We start from the raw sequence: 21303 nt of genomic DNA, 5'->3' as shown, positions 1-21303 counted from the left end.
TCTTTGAAGTAGTAAAGGTCTTGGGCCTAAATACATGTGTTATTTACCTATAAATAATGTAGCATCCATATCCCTCGGGTCATCTCTAAGGTCTAATGAATGTATCCAGGATCCAAACCAAGTGAGGTGAAGCAACTTTTATCTTCCATGCTCCCCACCTGTGGAAAAAGCATACTGAATACCATAGGTTTTGTCATATAATTCAGGGCTTAAACACTTATTACAGCAACTTACTAATAAATGATTTACTTAACTTTTGTTTAAATGTGTTACTATTATCGCTTTTGCATTTAAAAAAAATGTTTCTCTAACTACATGTTTGCTCTTGTTATTATTTTATATTCAATGTCTTCTTATCATTCTTTATTAAATATTTCGCTTTGCCACTTTAAGTTTGAATTAGCTTTAGTGTGCAAGCTTTTCTTCCCCATAAATCATTTTTTACAGGATTCAAAAGGAGGTATTTTTGAATATTGTTAATGTACCCGGGAAGGATTTGGCTTTGTGTTGAAATGAAAACAGTTCCATGAAGAAAGCAACATAACAATGTTCACATTATAAAAGTGCTTTAACAAAATGCAAAAAGGCAAGGGCTTTAGGAGGACTTTCTATACAACCATTTTCTCTTAAAACATTGAGTTTAAATGAAAACAGCATGTCACTCCCACTGCAATTGTAATTGTCTTTATTGATTTTATTAAAAAAACTGAAAGTTCTCACCCAAGTTGGTCTGCTTTATATTTACAATGCTCAATATCCACACAGAAACGGTTAATAATATCTACATAATGGCTTTTAAATAAAACACCATTCACTTCCAGTTAGGACTGCAGTCCAGGTGAAAACACACCAAACGTTTTCATATACTTGCTCAAAGTACAGCATACAAAAAAAACAACAAACACAATTTTGGTGTCGAAAAAAAGCATGACTATTTCACGGAACACTTAAGCGATTTCATCAATAATACTGCACATGGCAGCATCCTTGTCCCACATTTTGTCCCTCTTTGCAGCAGGGACGCTCTTGTCCTGGTGACTTGCTGCCATACAGCTAGCCCCTGCTTCCTCTACATCCATCGGTTCTGTGTTCAGCCTGGGGGCCTGTCCAGAGGAACAAACCACACTAGGGGCTGCAGACACACTCCTTGTCCCATCACTAACACCATCCAGGCCCTCTATCTGTGGTAAGTCGTCAGGTAGAGAGGCAAGGCACCCCTGGATCATCTCCACCACCCTCTCCAGATGTTTCTGGAACCTCTCAGCTGTCTCCAGTCTCTGTCTCTTCTGCACCTCCATCATCACCCTCAGCGTCTCCCTGGCTTGATGTGGCCTGTACTCGTTTATCAGGTGGTGCATATGAACAAACAGAAGCTTCAAGTCCTCCAGCTTCTCCTCACGCTTTATACTGCCAGGGCTTTTAATGAGGATGTCCAGCAGGTCCAGAAAGTTCACAAGAATAGACATGTTGAGCTTTTTAAGCTCCCGTTTGTGGTCAAACTGCATAGGATGGAGCCTTTCAATTCCTTGGCTTTCAAGTGGCCGGATGATGAGGTCGTCACACTGGAACTGGTTGCCAAACATCATGTAGTTGTCCCTGATGGGTGGAGGTGGCTTAGGAGCCATACCATTGCGAATGTTTTCATCCGTGTACTCTTTGATGTACTGCATAGGTGGAGGAGGCAGGGCACTAACCTGCTGTGGTTCACCCATTATGCTGGCCTGAAACGTCAACGAAAAGAATGTCAAAAAGGCTGTTTTCCAAGTTACATGCAAATAAATGTTCATAAGTGCATATATCCTGTGCAACAGTCAAGTGCTTATTGTCTACTACACCATTAGGTGAGTACCAAGAACACAACATAATTACAGACAATTGCGATATTCAATTCTCAGAGTATTGATATCAGTATTTTATTTAATAGTTATTGCTGTGGCCAGTCCAGTGGTTTATACAACGTTCATTTGTTTTTTTTTAATTAACAGTGATGTGATGCGTTTCATGGGCTTCTTCTGTTTTGTATGTGAATTATAATAATTTCTAAACGAACCGGTAATTGCAGCTGTAAAAAACAAAGAATAACCTTAACTACCCTACATGGTGTGGAGTAAAATAATGATATTGATGAATTGTAACGTTAGCAGTAAACGCATCTTAACAGCCTTTTCATAATTATGTTCAACTTCTAGTTTCCAACCCTGGATAAAGCTTCTCTGTACAAGTTTTTGTTATCAATCAGTGCAACATATGGCTGCTTCCACTCGCAGCAGCGTCGAGATCTTCTTATATATAATCTAATGTGATAATGCTAAAAGCAAGTTGTCAATGGTTGGTAACGTGTAACAAGAGAGCAGCGCAAGTAACGTTTGCGATTAACTGTCTCAACAATTGGTGAGCAGATATTATCATTCACTAGCTAAACATGTGTTAACATTGTAAGTGTGTTGCTCATCAGTTAGCAACCAGGCGTAATCGTTAGCTGAACCATTTATATTTAGAGAAAAAATTACGTAGCTAGCTAACTAGCTATGCAGGCTAGCAGTGGACAGTACTTGTGCTAACCTCTGCTCACTAGCTTAATGACTGCGGTATCGTACTCTAACAAATGAAGGAAATGAAAACATCGATAACACTTGTACAAACCCTTTAAATGGCTGCTCAGTTGCTGGAAGTAGACTTTACGTATTAAATGTCACCAAGTTATCAAATTGAACATGTAACTTTTAGCTAGCCTTACGTTCACTGACATGGAGGTTCTGTCATTGGCTGAACGTCTTCTTCTTCTTCTTCTTCTTCTTCTTCTTCCCATGGTTTCATGGCGGGCGGCCACCTATCGTATGAGGCTCATTACCGCCACCTACTGAGCTAGAGTGTGGATAGCCAAACGCTTAATGTGTGATGTATCCTATGGATGTATCACTTACTATGATAGTAATAGTAAATAACAGTTATAGTGATGTTTTTATATATTTTACACAAGAAAACATCACCAGACATATTTTAAATAATATTTATTCACAATAAGTGTAGAAAACAGTCAGGAGACCATTTATTTTTTAAATGATTTTGGTTGCACCACACTGTGTAATAGTAAGGTAATTAAACATTTTACAAAACATTTACCAAAATATACAAATATTTGTATTTGTAATGACATATATCTCAATTTCATCAACAAATATGATTTAGGCCAGTACTCTCCTGGCGCTGCCGTAAGCGTCAACCTGTTTTAGAAGTCCTAATTTTACCTTTTCTTGTCTTTTCCCAATTTTGTTCTCCTCTTACCATATATTGTACTTAGTTTTAATTGAAAGTGTTGGGACACTGATTTCCAACTTGTATATAATTGGTAGGATTTTTGTATATATATATATATAAGGCCATTTAATTCATTTCTTGTTTTAACAGTTACTTCCAATCTGTACTGTCCTCCAGTATTTTTCTTCACAGCGTAAAAATCCATTGTTGTTTGAAGTGATAATCAACAACTTTCCTTACATAACCAAACAATCACCTACAATATTATGTCTCAACTTTTGACTATAATAATTGAGAGTGGAAAGCGAGTTTTCACAAGTGCTTTACAAAAGCAGAGATAGACATTGGGGGTTAATCAAATTATATTAAGGCAAAACAACAGGATTTACTACTAAACACCTATTCAAAATCTTCATTATTGATGCAGAAATGCAATAATTACCTTGTATTGCCTGGATTCTAATATTCAGTTTAAATGCCCAAGTCATTTTGTTTTCTAGTATATTTGAATTGATCAATAACTTATGTTTTTTTTAGGGAAATCTAGTGTACATTCTAAATATTTTGTTGACTTAACACCCCTGTTAGATGTTTACATTTTGTTCAAACATTGTCCCAGCATCAGAATTGGAAAAGGTTAAAAAGTGTAGAGAACAAAGATGAATCCTTGTGTTGCAAACACACTGACTTGTTGCAACATAGTCTAAAGTGAAAGTTCATGTGAGCACTTGTATGGTTTGTGTGTGCGTGTAATGTGTGTGTGTGTTTATACAAAAGCACAACCCATTTCATGCCTTAAGGATGTGGTTCACCTAGTGCAACAACTTTATTCCGGAAGCTCCACGGCAAGTGTTAATCCACACTTTTTTTTTTTCACTGCTTGGCACTCAATCACTCTCCGTACGGCAAAAGCCAGCACAGTTTCTCACAGTGTTTTTCATAGCTGTTACCATGTTCCCCAGGGTGATTTTGAATGGAACTATGATTAAAAAGTCTCAACAAAAGAAGAGAACTTCACCATGCAACTACAAGGAGAGGTTTTTTGTTTTGGACACCCAAGAGCTGAAGTATTCTGAATGCCGCCATGGCGTAAGTATTCATTTAACCCATGAGTAATCTGGATTTAAATGTGGAATTTACAATCTGGAGGCTGAGTCTGTAAATTGTGCTTCAGGGAAATCAGCTATTATTTGCACACATAAAGTTAAGATGATGCTTTTATTCTTTTCAGAAAAAGCCCTTGCAGAAAGGTTGCATTGAGCTGTCCAGAATTAAGTGTGTGGAGATTGTGTGTAGTGATTCCCCAATACCTTGCAATTACAAGTACCCTTTTCAGGTGAGGTTACACAGAATATTTCAAGTGCTATATGTAGCAAGTATGATGTAAGCATGTAGTACAAAACACAAGAACAAAAATACTATTTTCTCAAATGCAAATGTTTCCTCAGGTTTTTCACAACAACCACTACTTATACGTTTTTGCCCCAGACAACGATTGCCGTCAGAGATGGGTCAAGGCTCTCAAAGAGGGTAAACAATTCGACAAAATCCTGTTTCAGACAACAACACTGAAGAAACTGAAAAATGGACTCCAATTATGTCAACGCATTTCACATAACTGTATTAGGTTAGTTGAAAGCAATATTATTAAGTTTAAAAAGCTTCTTAATATCATTGCTTTGAACTAATCTCATACAGTTATGTGACATTTGTTGACATAATACACTTAATTAAAGAAAACGTTTCAGTTTTTTCAGTGAATGACGGTGCAACCCATTATGGTGAACACTTGATTAAAATTCACAAGATGTCAACTTAAACCGTATTTCTTTAATTGTCTTTTATATAGAGACAAAGCATAACAGTTTGGTTGAAAAATACCACCCAAACTTCTGGATGGAGGGAAAATGGAAATGTTGCCAACAAACAGAAAAACTGGCGACAGGTTGTCATGTGTATGACCCATGGGGTTTTGGTTTGTATTATATCTTCACTTCTCTTGTTTTGCATATGCGTATTTGAAGCTCAACATGGCCCTTAAATGGACCTTGATTAGAAGTGTTACATACTTAGCATTCTACAATTTATTTGTGTTTTAGGATGTACTAAATACATTCAAATGTCCTTTTTCTAATTCAACAGCTTCTAAAAAGCCTCTCCCTCAACTCCCAGATCCAGAGGTACCATTTTAAATCATGAAGACCATGTGCTGCCAATGATGTATTCTTGTTTTAGTTTATTCTCTTCAAATTACATGGGTTAGGGAAAGTCATGTCTTGGGTTTACTTTACCAATTGCATATTGGTTTGTTTTTCTGTATTTCTAAATTGCCTGACCTCCTGTATAATACATTTGTGTTGTATAACACAACATGGTAATTATTACATTTAACAAACCCAAGTAGAATTGTGAGGATTTTCGTTTAGTTTCTGAGAGTCTGTTTCTTTTGGCTGGTGACATGCATTTTTTTCTTAAGAAAAAGATAAACAGCTAAAGCATTTTGTGTTTTTTGAAATACTCATCCTCAAAATATATGTTGCTTGAACTAAATAATTGATTAATTTGGAATTCATTTAGCTCAGTCTTTCAATCAGTTTTTTTTTGTTTACTTGGATACATTTCCTTTTATTATTACTGCCAGACGGAGACGCATGACGCATCAGATCAGAGAATGGTCTTTGCCCTGCAAGACTACAATCCGGTCAGAAACGATGAGTTGTTCCTTCAGAAGGACCAGGCGTACACCGTGATTAACAGCTCCACCTCTAAGTGGTGGGCCGTGCAGGATGGAAGGGGGTAAGCCACACACAAATGCCCCTCTTGAGCTTAGTTACACATCTGAATAATTCCCCTTTTTATAGTTAGAATGATAATGAGTGTATGATTAATGAATCATTTTTACTTACACCTTTTCAGCAACACTGGCTTTGTACCCAGTAATTACCTAGCTGAAAAAACTGGCAACAACTTTCAGAGATTTGAGTGAGTTTGATTTATTTCTCTGCTCGTTGCTTCAATTTAAAATGTGGGCATCTGCAAAGCGATTATGCCGTTTATAAGATCAATTTATTTCTGGTTAATTTGTTTTCTCGCAGATGGTACAATAAAAACATGACCAGAGGGGAAGCAGAGACTTTATTAGTGAAACAGGTAAAACAAATTGCCAGTGTTTAAGAATCAAATAATTATTCGATTTTCATTTGTTTATGCTTGCGGCCATGTTTTGACAGAAGAAACATGCTCCAAGTTCTAATGGTAATTAGCACCATGTTGCCTCCCGTGACACAGTGCACTTTAGCTGTGACTGTGCCACCCACGGCATTATTGCATTTTGCAAAGAATAATGCAAATGCACCTGCACATCAAGAATGTGAGAAGACATGGGAAGTAAGAAGATGTCTCGCCACAACCACAGTCTTTCCTCCAATTTCCTGCCTTGTTGTGCTTTGCTAATTTTGCAAGCTGGAGTTAAAACAGCAATTCTTCATCTATTCATAAAAATGACTGCTGGTATTAGCTGCAAATTAAACAAACAACCAATTCATATGTCTAACAATTTACATTTGTTGTTTCATTTCTAATATTTGTCTACTTTTAAGGGAAAAGAAGGTGCATTTATGGTGCGTGACTCAAGTCATGTGGGAGTCTACACTGTTTCAGTCTTCACCAAAGCACCTGGGTAATCCTCCTTAATGCATATTTAACTATAAATAATGTCATTTGATCTATTGATAATAATGATGCTCAATATATGTATACTGATATATTTGATGACATGAATCTTTGCATAAATAATTACATGTTCTATATCTAATAATATCTCGCCACGCCTGGTGTATATTTAGAAAGAACATAGCATCAAATCGATGTCCTTTTTCCTCATCTTGTGCTGTTTGTCGTAAGTTGTTGTGAACATTTCCCCCTTTGGGAACTTATGGGACAAAAAAAAAACATCTCTTTATTTCCTCAAGGTCTAAAGGTGAGAAGACTCCGAGAGTTATACATTACCATATTAGACAAACAGAAAGGGGAGAGGCTGCATTTTACCTGGCAGAGAAGTACCTGTTCAGCACCATTCCTGAGCTCATCCACTACCACCAACACAATGCTGCTGGTAGGTTTGCTGGCTTTCCGCATTCAACAGTTATAAAAACAAGATCAATTTCCAAAAGGAAGTTTCATACAATAACAACTGTCAAAATAATGTGTTTCCCTTAGTTGTTTTGTAAAAAGATGATGTGTATTCATATTTTATAATCTGTGTGGCAGGCCTGATAACACGTTTGAGACACCCTGTCTCTCAGGATGGAAGCTGCTCTCCGGACATTGTTGATCCCTCCAAAGGTAGGAGGATGTTCTGTTGTGAAAACTGGATAAACTACAGCTCAAAACAATTATGACTTAAATGCTGAGGTTCTTGTTTTTGCCGACCTCTTATGGTAATCACAGAAGAGTACTCAGGGTGTGTTCAGTTCTCCCTTTGACTCTTTGGTGTTCTGCAACAACTCATAATTATTTGATCATAACACAAAAAGCTAATCATTGTGTACTTTGTTTTTATTTCCTATAAGTGTATATATATTGTTATTATTTTAAGAACAAACAAAAACAAAGAAACAGACACGGCACAGCCTGCTATAGTACCCATCATAATTATTTAATTAAATACAAAGCAGGTTTTCTTTATTTTTCTTAAAACTTATTACCAAAGATAATGAGCTTGTAGCTCCATTAATGGTTCCGGTTCCATACAATTCCTTAAAGCTTTAGAGAAACAATGAAAACGTATTTGTAAAAACATGTCAAATTATTGCAATTAGCCATGAGAGGCTGTGGAAAATAATGATTTTACAACAGCTATTTTGACATGTGTTACAATATCAATCACACATAAGCTGTTAAATCGGCTCGATTTCCTTTTGACATTTAATATTTCACAATAACAGTGTTGCACGCTAAAAGCCAGCAGCTAATGGATTAGCTCTGGAATGGTCATCGTAATGCAGCGTAACCTTTGTACTTTTTTTTTAGAATAAAAGTCTATCTAACCTGTTTGTTGATTTTAGGATTATAAGTGTTGTTGTTTTCCGCCTGTTTGCTTCTCAACAGACCAATGGGAAATCCACCCTGCAGAGCTGACCCTTGGTCAGGAGATAGGCAGCGGACAGTTTGGGCTCGTGCTGGAAGGGAGATGGAGGGAGAAGAAGGTGGCAGTGAAGATGATAAGAGAAGAGTGCATGTCAGACGAGGAATTTAAAGAGGAGGCAAAGGTCATGATGTAAGTGCACTCTATAACGTTTATTAACACAAAGTAAGTGATTTTACAGAAGTTTATAACAACAAACACAGCATGTATTGTGCAGGAGAGGTAAGAAACCCTAAAGGGGGTAGAGTAACACTTTCCCGCTAGAATTTAAAATTGATCATAATACTATGGATATGTGTAAAATTAATACAATAAGATAAAAGGGAAATAAGGAGTAATACAAATACAAAATGAAACACATGACATGTCAACACACGTACACAGCACATTAACAGTTATTATTTTCATATGAAACTCCAACCCACGTTTATTTGAATCCACCCACATGTTTTTTTACACCCAAACTTGTTATGTTTTTGTTTTGACTATTACACCTAAAGATGTTTCAGTATGAAATGTAGATTTAGTTTGCATAGTTCCATTTGGATTACATCTTCTATTCCCCAAAAATTGCACACAAAAAAAAAGATTTTAGATTTCAGCTGCTGTTTCTGTGTTTTTCGCAGGAGATTGTTCCACAGTAAGCTGGTCCAGCTCTATGGTGTGCGCACACAGTGTTCTCCCATGTGTCTGGTGTTTGAGTTCATGGAGAACGGCTGTCTGTCAGACTACCTGCGAGCCAGGAAAGGACAACTGTCTAAGGAAACAATGCTGGGGATGTGTCTGGATGTCAGTGAGGGGATGGCATACCTGGAGAGCTCCAACTTTATCCACAGAGATCTGGTAACCTGACAGATAAAAACTTCTTATGTTACAATTTTGTATTTACATAACATTACAATAATCCTCCTGGCTTCTTTTTCATCTGCAGGCTGCCAGGAACTGTCTAGTTTCAGAGAACAATGAGGTGAAGGTATCTGACTTTGGCATGACCAGGTATGCTTTTCACTAAATCTGTCTTAAATGTCTAGATCACAGTATTCATTTTACTATATTTTAATGTTGTCTTACATCCACTGCTGTATAAACGTGTTTGTCCCCGCTCCATTTTGTAGATTTGTGTTTGATGATCAGTACACAAGCTCACAGGGCTCCAAGTTCCCCATCAAGTGGTCGGCCCCCGAGGTGATAAAGTACTGCAAGTTCAGCAGCAAGTCCGACGTCTGGTCATTCGGTGTGTTCATAACTACATATCTTTAAGTATAGTACAATAACATCCTTCCTTTGTCCATTTTTAAACATTTATATTTTTTGAGATTGCATGAATAGCTTTTACCGGAGGTCTTAGTGAGGAGTTTAGGTGGCTGATGCCCTACACCAGGGCTATTCAACTACACATTCAGTTGGGCCAGATTTTATAACTACAAAATTCAGCTGGGCCAGACATTCAGCGGCCTGTAAAAAGCGGGTAGTGACACATTTTAAACAAACACATATTACTGCGATGAAAAACATGCAATTTTTATTCATTGTTCATCTAACAAAGGTAGGTCAAAAAGTGCATAAAAACACAACAAATTAGCATTAATTTAACAGAATCTGAAAAAAAAGTGCACAGTTGTAGCATTACATTTGTTTGCTTTAGAAGTCAAATATTCAGGTTATTTTTTTTTAACCAAGCACATCACAAAGTGCATTTACTGAATACAAGCAGTCTTAATACATTTCCTGACATACAAAAAAAAAAAGCTAAAGAGCAATGCAACACAAAGAGGTAGTAGGCTACTGTAGCAATACTATTTTTTCACTTTTCAAGTAATAACAAAAAAATCATACGTTTCGGTCACATTTGACCCAGACACATTACAAAGTGCATTTAAATGAATACAGAAAGAACTGTCAAGTTCACAAACCCATAACAAGGGATACGGGTAACTATATGAATGAATACTACACTACACGTCTACTATAGTAAACTAGGTGCTTACTATCACCTCATTTGTGATTTGTCATCGCTGACTTTCTCAATGGGAGAAGGGACATTTTTTGTTTTGAACAAGAGCAGTGATTTTGGGCTAATAGGATGTCAATGCAATCCTAAGACATTGGTGAAAAGTGCTGTCAGTCAGGGAGCAGCGAGTGCTACTTTTGATTGAGTTCATGTGTGAAAAGCTTGATTCACATGTTTACTGTATGTTGATCCAAACATACTGAGCACACAGATCGCTACTTTCTGAACGTTAGGGAACTGCCGTTTTTTGACATCACTCCAAAACTTCGCTGGCCCGTTAGTGCGCTGCATGTCAATAAGTTCCAGTGTATATTTCCCCTTGTCGATGCAGGGGACCGCTTCCTTTGCTCTGGTTGATGCGTCCCCCTCTATTGCAACAGTGACGGGGTCTCTGGCAAAGCCCATCACCTCTGTGGGCAGAGCAAGTCCATCCAATCGACCGGCAAAGTTCTCTTTCAAACTCGCAATGAAATCTGTAATCACATCCGTGATTTGTGCCGGAGATGTGATGTGTTTGGGGAGCGTCGGAAAATGCAGCATCCGACCCGTGCTCAAGTCGGTCGCGAAAAGGTCCAGCTTGACTTGGATCTGCTCCACAAGATCAATTACCGTTTTGTCTCTGTTTACGCTTCAGAGTTGAGAGAGACATGTTTTAGAGTTGCTATCATAGGACCACCGTTACTAGCACCACTAGATGCACTTTCAAAAAACGTGCTGCGTTGTGGTTTGGTGGTTTCTATGCAACGCGGAGTGTTGCGTTCATGGTCTGTACTAGTGTAGGAATTTGGCTACGGGAGGCTGGGCCACTCGGGAGTTGGTTCTGGGCCGCATCTGGCCCGCGGGCCGCCAGTTGAATAGGCCTGCCCTACACCTTGATTTCCCTGATAGCATGGTGTTGCATAGTGCACTAAAGCTAGACAAAACAAGTCTATGATTTGAAACCACAGTCAGAAGGAAACTGATTTTCTAGGACATAGATGTGATTGTGATATGTGATTTAATTTAAAAAAACTGAAAACAAAGAGCTTACGGTGACACCTACCACTAAATAGAATAAATCTAGATATAATACATTGCTGAGCGTGTCTGATGACAAAACAAATTGAAAACGTAAACATTCAAATGTGGACGAGCAGTTATGATAAAATAAAGTTACATAAGTCCTTGGAAGCACGCAAAAATAATGTATGCAAAACAGCTTGCATGGAGCAACCATGCAAATAACTGACCAGGCACACATGAACTGATTTTAGTTTTTACCGCATCACTTTAAACTGTTTACATCTAACAGTTTCTCTGTTGACCCCCACTCAGGTGTGTTCATGTGGGAGGTGTACAACGAGGGCCGACTCCCTTATGACAACCGCAGCAATGTTGAAGTGGTGGAGTCCCTGAACATGGGCCTGAGGCTCCTGAAGCCCCGCCTGGCCCCAGACGCCGTCCACCTGCTCATGGAGTGGTGCTGGAAGGAGGTGGGCACACATTTTAACATTTGTCCTAGAAGAACTGCTGAGGTTCACAACATTCATGCAACAAAAGTCTTTATAATAAGGTTTTTTTTTCATGTTCTCATTCTCAGAAACCAGAAGACCGCCCATCCTTTGCTCTCCTCGTGCATGAACTGGCCTCAGTCTAAGACCAGTGAAGATAGGATCTGAGTTTGAAACCTATGAAAATAGTTATATTTATTTAATTTATTCATTAATCACCAGTCACTTGTCAAATATCTGTGATTTTGTTTTCATTCAGATGATTATATAACACAAGCCATTTTCAAATTGCTGGATATTGCACTTTATCTCTTTCTTTGTATAGTCTTTTCCTAAGAAGGCACACACTGCAGGTTTATATAAAGGTTTCACTTTTTAACACTGTTTAACGCACTGTCAATTAAACAGTTTCTTTTTTAATAAACATGTTTTTCTCCTCCCTCATTAGTTTTCAGCATATTTAACGCACTAAACAGCTAAATACACCACCATTTCCATCAGAAGTCACTACAAAAATGCAGTTTTGATATGATCATACAGTATTGGGATTGATAAAAATGCTACTAACTAATAATCATTACTGGGACAATAGTAGTGTGTATGTGGTACCACAATAATAGATTAATAATCAGCTTCAGTCTGTCCTTCAACTGAACCAGGCGTTCTGCTCATTTGGTGTAGAGAACAAAAATGGAACTACAGGCCTTGCAACGCTGAAAAAAGAATAGAAACATACACTCACAAAATCCCTACCAATTCAAATGTAGATCTGAATATGTATTACACGAGAACAAATGTTAAATAATTAATCTACACTGAAAAAAACGGGGAGTAAGATTTACTTAGGAACATCGAGGTAAGAAAACGCACGCAGAAAACCATAAGTAAATTTAACAACGTATATTTCAAATAGCTTCTACTTACAGTTAAGAAGTGTTTGTTACTAAAGGCACTTAAGTAAACTTTACTGTCACACTCAGTTTTGTAAGTACATTTTATTTACTATTGTATAGTAGATTTTACTTAAGATTACATGTGCATTTTATTACAAATCTCCAGTAAAAAATATTTGGCTTTTCAGGTTATTTTTACTTGCTATTCTTATCTCTCATTTAATAAACATGTAGGTAATATTTAAATATAATTAAGTAAAATAAATTCAATAAAACTGTTTTACACTTTTAAAACAACACTATTCTGCCCCCGCTCCCCGCACAAGAGGAAGAACACTCTGCTTCAGAAGTTCCGTTTTAAAGTTTTACTCAGAAAGCACTGTACAACTGGACACACAAGAAAATGTACATTCATTTCAAGCCTAGCAATCATTTAACATATCATACATTTCACACGTGTGTTAACAACCATATCATAAACGATGCTAACCCCTATGGGAAATTACGGCTACGGCTATTGGGCCAACTCCACCAATCAGGAGGAGACAGCCACGGACATTGCCGTTCGAAAGCGCTGTAGTACATATGCCAGGCCTGTAGATGGTGCTGTTCTCACAGAACCAGCCCATGAAAAGACAGTGTTAAATTGAGCGAAATGAGGAATGGCTAAAATTCATGATCTGTTTGGTATTTTGAAAAATAAAAAGTATAAATATGCCTTATATAGGTATGGTCCTACAATATATTATTCAAATATAGCATGATAGGTCCACTTTGAGTTCATTGCATGGATGATGTACGAAGAAGGCAGGCATTCACCCTCATCAAGCACCGCCGATCCCTCGATGGAGATGGACACGTTGGGAGGTGTGGCGTCTTCTTTTGCTGAACTTCATGGGGGACATGGATCTTCAAGACACTCAGCATAGTCCTTTTTCCACGATATCTTTGCCCCCATTCTGTCAAAACATGTAAATCAGTGTTAAAGAGCATCTTGCAGGTTTACATTTTTTCTACATTTATGCTTAAACTTGCTTGAAAATTACAATTAAAAAAGTGAATGCAGGATTTGAAATGTTTTACGAGACATAAGGGCAGGAATTCAGAGGGAAAGGAGCAATTTTGAGCTCTGCTCTTAAAAACGGCTTTTTTTTAAGGTCATATTACATCACACAGGGGACACATCTCCGCTCTCTGACCGCGGGTATAGTCGAGTTGCGTTGAGTAGAGCGGTTGTGTTTTGGTGAGCTGGTATTTTTCGGTAGTTTTACATTGTATTTCACCATTTGTAATCATGGTGCAGTATTGTGTTTGTGCAGGTTGCACAAATACCAGCCTGTCAGGACATCGAGTCCACAGTAAAAAGGACCGGAGCTAGCGTTCGTTCCTGGGTGCGTTGTGCATCCACCTCCCTGCAGCACATACTCTCCACAGCTTTATCAGGAAACCGTATTACTTCTCTCTCCCCCCCCCCTTCGCTGCTCTATCTCTCTCCCCTCCGGTACACGGCACCGTAAGACATAGTGTGGAGTTGCATTAGGTAACGCTGTGGTGGCTGTACTGCTCCAGCCGTCTCTTTTGTGTTTGTTCGTTTCCCCCTGTCTGTGTTGTTTGTGTGGGCGTGGTGGCTGTCACTCCTGGCTCCCGGCTCAACCTCCACTCACCTGCTGCGATCAGCTGTTCACCCTCCCCGACTACACACCTGCTTTCCATCAAGCCATTTACAACGGCATATCAACGGAGGCTCCACAACCTTTCTCCGCAAGATCGTCAAGTATCAGCCGTATCTCGCGTCTCCCCTCCGGTACACAGCACCGTAAGACGTAGTGTGGATTTGCATTAGGTAACGCGAGATAAGGCTGATACTTGCGCATTAGTTTCTGTTATGGATCAGTATCAACAGTCCTGCCAGTAACGTTACTATATTATCAATGCTACTTTAGTTATAGCCTGATACATGATAGCTAACTTTACAATGTTTTGATGTGACGTTAGCTAACATTCTGTAGCTAACGCCGGTCACTCACCAAGATAGCTGCCCAGTTCTCCACTGGTTCTCCTCACACCACAGCTCAATTTCTCTCCGATGGCCGTTATTTCTTCTAATCCTTGGCTGCTCCTGGTCTCTTGGATGCCTAGCAGGCTCATAATTATAAGGTTGTGGTCCGTCATATCCATTCGAATATTCATGTTCAACTTCTTCTGTGTCTTCTATGTCGAAACTAGCATTGGGATCCATGTTTATTAATACGTTACACCGGCCGCTCTCCCCCTTGTGTCCCCCATGTTACGTAACACCCGGGAGGTCACGTGCCGAGGCTTTTTTATGGGGAAGTGAACATTTCTTACAAAAACGACGCAAGATGTCACTGTAGTGTATTTTTTTGTATATTTTTTTGAAAATCTAGTGTATTCATCATTTTCCTACACATTTATTCACAGGTGTCTTTAACCTGGAAGTTGCTCTTTAACATACAATAATGTAAACCTTCGTGAATTTACTAAAAACTGACTGGGTTGAGTTAGCTATTTAATTTAGTGTTTAAGTAGCCATGTTCTTTTTAAGCAGAGGGGATGGGGTAAGCTTCAAAGGCTTTATTATCATATGCAGTAGCTACAGTGTGGATATGGGAATTTATATTAACTAGACCCTCCAGAAAAACGCGGGCAAAAATCCTTGATTATGCGATTAAACATGCGGTGAAAATGCGAAATAGAATAGATTTTTTTTCCACACACGCACGCACGCGCACACACACACACACACACACACACACACACACACACACACACACACACACACACACACACACACACACACACACACACACACACACACACACACACACACACACACACACACACACACACACACACACACACACACACACACACACACACACACACACACACACACACACACACACACACACACACACACACACACACACACACACACACCTTGTAGGCTACTCACTTCGTTTCTTGTAGCCCTCGAAAGCGTTTTGGAGGTTGATGCCTCGGTGAACGCGAGTTATTTGGCTTTCTTGTCCGCAGCAGCAGAAAGCATTTTCGAATGAATCAAAGTGGGTCGTCACCGTTGATTTTCTCTAAGACTTATGCTCCAACACACAGTTGCACAGGGTGCAGAATAGTTTCCCCCCACTTTCGTGAAAGACATCGGGGTACTGCTTTGCCCGGTCTTTAGCAGAAATGTTCGTCGTGTGAGTTCCACACGTTCACTCTACGGTGTTGTTTACCTTCTGTGATGCGCGAGCTGATGACGTCACGTCATCATCACTACTTCACGTCAAGACGAGTTAACTTTTTTCCCCCTCAACTTTGTGGGGAAAAATGCAGGGATTATGCGGTCTTTTGATAAATATGCGGCCTTTTAAAAATCGGCATTTTGCTGATTATGCGATAAATTCTGCGATCGCAGGATCGCGTTTTTCTGGAGGGTCTAATTAACTCTTATTTGTTACGGTCAAAGTATGACCACAAGTAAGGAAGCTCAGTTCATTAAATGTTTGCGTTGTTCCCAACAGGAAGTAAACCTGATTAAATAATTGGGTTCGACAAGCTCAAACTATCAATTCTCTTGAAAAACACATTTTGAATCAGAATATTAAACATTGAAATTGAGTAAGTTTGAAAATATATATAAATATGATACAGTCCAATTAGATTCCAATGTACTTGATCTAAATGTTAACTTAAAAACTGGAGACTGAAGAGATTTTTCACATACTGGCAAGATGTACTTACCTTTAGAGAATAGAGATATTCATGTACAAACAGAACACCAGGCACATTTTAACACAAATCAAGCAGAACATTTACCTGGTTCTCTTTAATCAGCTCTTCCAGAAGCTCCATTAGGCGGGAGGACGGCTTCCATCTAAGTTCAACGTAGTGCTGTTTAACAGACATGTCGATTATTGTAGCGAACACACCTTTTACTGTAAGTACAGAAAGATACTGGAGACAAAGAGTATACCTTAACTTCAATTTAACGTGCTACAGAAGGAGGCACCAACAGTTCAACTTCCCAGTAGTCTTCGTGGATCACCCCTCTGGCCGCATCACATACTGGCCCACAGAGCAGCGTCCATGGCAGTGAATGTGACATACCCTTCTTTTAAGAATCTGATGCCGCTATCTGTCTCAGTGTACACAGGAAATAAAAGCACACATGTGCATCACACACAGTCGGATGCATGTGAGTGAACTGACTTGACTTCCACAGTAAAGGAAAACTCACCGTTTTGCGACACACTGCTAACTACCGAGCAGCATTTGAAAATGTAGCGCGAACACCATCAACAAAAAAATTATTCTGAACTACTAGTGCGGTGCCCCACTGCCACATGTTTTATTCAAAACGGTGAATTTCGCCAACTGTTAACTAATTTGAAGCAACTACTAAACATTACATGTTGTGTGTGCCTCGTCCATGACAGCAGGCTAAATTAGCAAGCACGCTAACTAGCTAAATTGCTAAGCTGAAACACTGACGTTAGCTAACATTTGTTTGATATCCATATTAAGCTGACAAGCTAACGTGGATGTACAGAGTTAATAAAGTACAAAAAGATACTTACATGATTCAAAATCCGCGAGTATTCATATTAGACGAGGGTCCATGCTTTCATCTCTTCTACTGTCTGGAACCGTCTGCTTTTTTTTCAAATATCTGTACAGTGCGCAAACTCCTCTGACGTCATCGGGTGCGTTGTCCAATTTTACTCACATTGCCCAGGTACATTTTACTAGCTTTTCACAGGTTGTAGGTCAACACATTACTTTAGTTAACATTTACTTGGTGCTATGATTTAAATGTACTTATCAAAATGAAGATACAAAATGACTCCATAAATAAGTAACACATTCAATAATAGGAGAGATTTTGAGTAAAAGAAAAGTATTAGTAATCGTTTTTATCAGTGTAGCATCACACACAATTGACCTACTATTTCCTCCAAACATTTTTTAATGTGGGGGTAAGGAAAGAGTCAACGAAAAAGACAACACCATGGATTATAGAAACATATAGTAGGATGCATTGCGTGAGCACCTTCATATTGTATTACAGTGTAGTAGCTACAATAGGGCACCCATACAGCCAACAAGGGAGTTTCCTAATAAAACAGCCAGACATCTTGCCAACTACTGAACCAATAATGACATCATTTTCATTATTATAATACTCGAATATCTGTGTAGCCCAAAGTCTTACAGTACAGTATCATCCTGCAATACTGGATAAAAGGACAAGTGGGTCAGTATTTTTGTTTATTTAAAACTTCATTGTACCTGACATATATCTTTGAAGGTCAGCTAACAAACACTTTCACCATCAGGTCTATAGTTACACCTTAATCCAAATGGCAGTATATATAAATAATGTGTTTAGATTTAACTTCCCTTAAGAGGAAAATACCCTCAGGCCTATTTCACACCATATCTCAAAGTTCCCTTGATCCCAGGCTACTTCCCCATACACTCATAGGCCCACAACTTTTAATATAAGTACAATTGTGAAGGCAGGATACTTTCTCTAAAAGTACAAACATTAAATAAAAAATGAATCTAAATTGTAGGCTGCCAACACAAAGCTAAAAAATAATGTAATCAACATGTCGGGGGGCCTGGCCCCTCATCATCAGCCCTCACTCTATGTGACTGTCCCTTTAAGAAAATGCACTTGCAGCCATTTTCTGCTCTTTGTGTGGGGTGGATTAGCAGCGCTGGGTAGGTACGGGGCGAAACTAGAGCATCAATCGGCACAGAAGACAAGCAAAAAAAATATCAGCAAACATTAGATCGCCGTCGCACACCGCGACACCGTCCACCCGTCTCTGGATCTCGCCGGACGGACATGCAATTTACAGGTATGTGTGTAAAATGTAGCGATGGATGGAGCCGCTGCAGCGCTGAACGGGGGCTGGTGATGTGCGCTGGGTAGTGATGATGGCTGGAGACTGGAGGGCTGCTTTTTCTCCCTTCTTCTTCTTCCTTATTGCACCGTGCATCAATCCAAGTTCATCATATATCCTGGGCACAAATAAGATAATATGTTTGATCGCGGAAAAATCGCCCTCCGTGAGCCGGAATGAGCGTCCCGGTTTTTCGCGGATTATTCTGAATGGGATCCCCGTTAGCTTGCATTGGCATCGTAGCTCACACTGAGATGGGTGGGGTGAGGAGAGAGGGTTCCTGTGTAGCAAGTGCAGTGATGAAAGATGGATCACGGTAAAGCTAGACAATTTTCTGACCTGATAACAGCGTTTTCGCCGCACATAGGAAGGAGATGTCCGCTATGATAAGGAGGGGAGTACATTTGATGCTTCAGACGGCTCGATTTCGCCCCGCCGCTTTTCACTCTATTTCATCATTTTCTGCATTTTGTTCCTCTCCTCGATCGCCCCCCTGACCCACCCGGCTAGTAGGGCACACCATGTACATGCATTACAGCCGTTTTCACAGCCATCATGGCAGGCAGGCCTATTAATGATGCACAAATGACAGTCGGGTTTCACCTACTTCCGTTTCACACGAATGTCTAAGCACAGCTCTTTTGATCTAATGCCAAAACTCTCCACCATCGATCCTGTGATTATTATCTAACCATCCACCCAGTAACCTGGAGTAGGAACATTATGGTGATACTGTTGCAGACTCACCGAGTTGTAAATTGGTATGTCAGCCCCTCACCAGCAAGCAGTGATGTAATGACAGGCTGTTGATGCTCTGTGCTGCTGATCTGATCCATAGTAAATGAAAAATCATTATGCTATTGGGGTAAATGCAGGTCAATATACTTTAAAATAGTAATATTCCACAATCTGTATAACATATGATGTCCTCGTTCCTTAGAACCATGGTTTGGATTTTCTTTTTTAAATGTAAGGGAAATATAATTTCCCCAAAGAACAGAACAGGACAGGCATGCAGTATGTAAGAAACTGTAGAAGTCTAGATTACTGATTTGATATGACACTTGACAATGACAATCTTGAGGTTCATTTCCTCAGTCATATTGCTGTAATGTCTGGCTGTTAAAGATACATGGATTCATTGATTATCAGAAGGTAATCACAAATCATAAATCAAGCATATTTGCAAAAGATTCCAGATTCCCAAATGCATTTCCTTTTTATTTTGTATTTCTCTGATACCATTGTAAATAAAACGTCTTTGAATTTTGGACTGTCAGTTCGACAAAACAAGCGTCATCAAAGCTCTGAGACATCATGACAGACATTTTGTGACATTTTATAAAGATATTCAAAGACGTAATTGACAGTTAGCCATAACCCTATGAAGATAACCATTACCTATATCCAAAGAAATATCCCCATAGTATGGCTTATGGGATCAGTTTTGTTGTTATGTATAGTAATCTTGAATATGCTATCAAAGTATACATACAGCTCTGGACATTTTTTTGAGACCACTCAACATTTCTCTTAAATCCCAATCTCTACATGTATGGCAGGCAGCCATTCCATTCCAGTGTCTGTTGAATTCCAAAACAGAGAAATGTTGTCAGTAGTTTATAGAATACAATTAAAACGTTTAAAAAAAAAAAAAATGTTAAATGTTCATTTTACACAAACACATACCCATAAATAGTAGAACCACTTCTGTTTTAATTTGAGTACATTTAGACACAGAGATAAAGGTCTGTAAACAAATGACCAACCAACCAAGGAGCCAAGGAAAAGAGAAGTAGAGGCACACCATGCAGCCAACTAAGTTGAACAGAAACCATTTTAATGTCACAAATCATCAGTTTTGTTCTTACATACAGAAAAGTCTGCACACTATCGTAAGCAGGATACTACAAAATCTATAAAGAAACGTTGACCCAAAATAATATAGGCTGGGGTTGTCAGTTTAGGTCTTTGTTTACCATCCTCTCTTCCTGTCAAGCTTGGTCATGTGTGCCAGACCTATATATCTCCCCCCCCCCCCACACACACACACACATTTTATACTCATGTGATGGTTATTATTGTTGGTCTAAAAGGAGAGTGTGACATCGTGGGGATCATGAGTCAACAGCAGTTTTGCCGTCGCTGAAATGACAATCCGCCTGTGAAATACTTTGGCCATACCAGTGTCCGGCACATGATGACTGCACAGATGCTGCTGGAGCACACATGTGACCGGTGTATGTGTGTGTTTGTCCTGGAATGTGTTGTAAATAATCATGTGTGTGCTTGTATCTCAATTGCTCAAGAGTGCTTCCACGCTGATCAGATCTCATCTTGTTGTGAGGGTGAACATATATCTTACAAAGCTTGCCTTGGGGGGGAGATCCCATTGAATTGTGTGACCCTGTAGTTGACACACTTTCTCTCACTGTCTGTCTTTCTGACGCTAAATGTATTACACACATGCCTTGCAGCACATCCTGCATACATGCTTGACTTTTACAAATGCTGCTTTTTGCTATTTTGGTACTTTTCCTCATTTCCATTCTTCTTATTTTGTTGT

The 21303-nt window shown here is 39.1% G+C and overlaps 3 protein-coding genes and 1 long non-coding RNA gene across 7 annotated transcripts in view; 2 read left to right on the top strand and 2 right to left on the bottom strand.

Annotated features, from left to right (window-relative positions):
• Nucleotides 1-668: 668 nt before the first annotated feature.
• Nucleotides 669-2876, bottom strand: med7 (mediator complex subunit 7). 2 transcript variants are annotated; one of them, XM_079672549.1, is made up of 2 exons: nucleotides 2738-2876; nucleotides 669-1721 (listed from the first exon to the last, which is right to left on the bottom strand). In XM_079672549.1, the coding sequence occupies exons 1-2, from the start codon at nucleotides 2807-2809 to the stop codon at nucleotides 948-950; spliced, it is 846 nt and encodes a 281-aa protein (XP_079528675.1). In that variant the 5' UTR covers nucleotides 2810-2876; the 3' UTR covers nucleotides 669-947. The 2 variants fall into 2 exon arrangements, with proteins under 2 accessions (XP_079528675.1, XP_079528676.1); XM_079672550.1 differs by having other exon boundaries at nucleotides 2644-2802.
• A 1240-nt stretch (nucleotides 2877-4116) lies between these two features.
• Nucleotides 4117-12329, top strand: itk (IL2 inducible T cell kinase). Its single transcript, XM_079668439.1, has 17 exons — nucleotides 4117-4347; nucleotides 4490-4594; nucleotides 4707-4788; nucleotides 5108-5233; nucleotides 5401-5438; nucleotides 5900-6054; nucleotides 6175-6240; nucleotides 6354-6408; nucleotides 6858-6937; nucleotides 7230-7372; nucleotides 7528-7602; nucleotides 8368-8536; nucleotides 9031-9247; nucleotides 9336-9400; nucleotides 9520-9638; nucleotides 11730-11887; nucleotides 11995-12329. The coding sequence occupies exons 1-17, from the start codon at nucleotides 4210-4212 to the stop codon at nucleotides 12049-12051; spliced, it is 1848 nt and encodes a 615-aa protein (XP_079524565.1). The 5' UTR covers nucleotides 4117-4209; the 3' UTR covers nucleotides 12052-12329.
• On the bottom strand, nucleotides 11742-17709 carry LOC307031371. 2 transcript variants are annotated; one of them, XR_013805934.1, is made up of 5 exons: nucleotides 17403-17709; nucleotides 16799-16960; nucleotides 16642-16716; nucleotides 13618-13757; nucleotides 11742-11877 (listed from the first exon to the last, which is right to left on the bottom strand). It is a non-coding gene; the product is annotated as an uncharacterized lncRNA (long non-coding RNA). The 2 variants fall into 2 exon arrangements; XR_013805935.1 differs by lacking the exon at nucleotides 11742-11877 and having other exon boundaries at nucleotides 12462-13757.
• An 813-nt stretch (nucleotides 17710-18522) lies between these two features.
• The window catches only part of cyfip2 (cytoplasmic FMR1 interacting protein 2), a 24458-nt gene continuing 21677 nt past the window's right edge, over nucleotides 18523-21303 (top strand). Inside the window, exon 1 of one of the 2 annotated variants that reach the window (XM_079668438.1) lies at nucleotides 18523-18692. The gene's annotated coding sequence lies outside the window, so the exon portion shown is untranslated. The remainder of the gene's footprint in view (nucleotides 18693-21303) is intronic. The other variant, XM_079668437.1, reaches the window with a different exon arrangement.

Source organism: Notothenia rossii (assembly GCF_949606895.1).
Source record: "Notothenia rossii genome assembly, chromosome: 3".
NCBI lineage: Eukaryota > Metazoa > Chordata > Actinopteri > Perciformes > Nototheniidae > Notothenia > Notothenia rossii.
The sequence above is the reverse complement of the archived record's forward strand: the minus strand, read 5'-3'. Positions and strand labels throughout refer to the sequence as shown.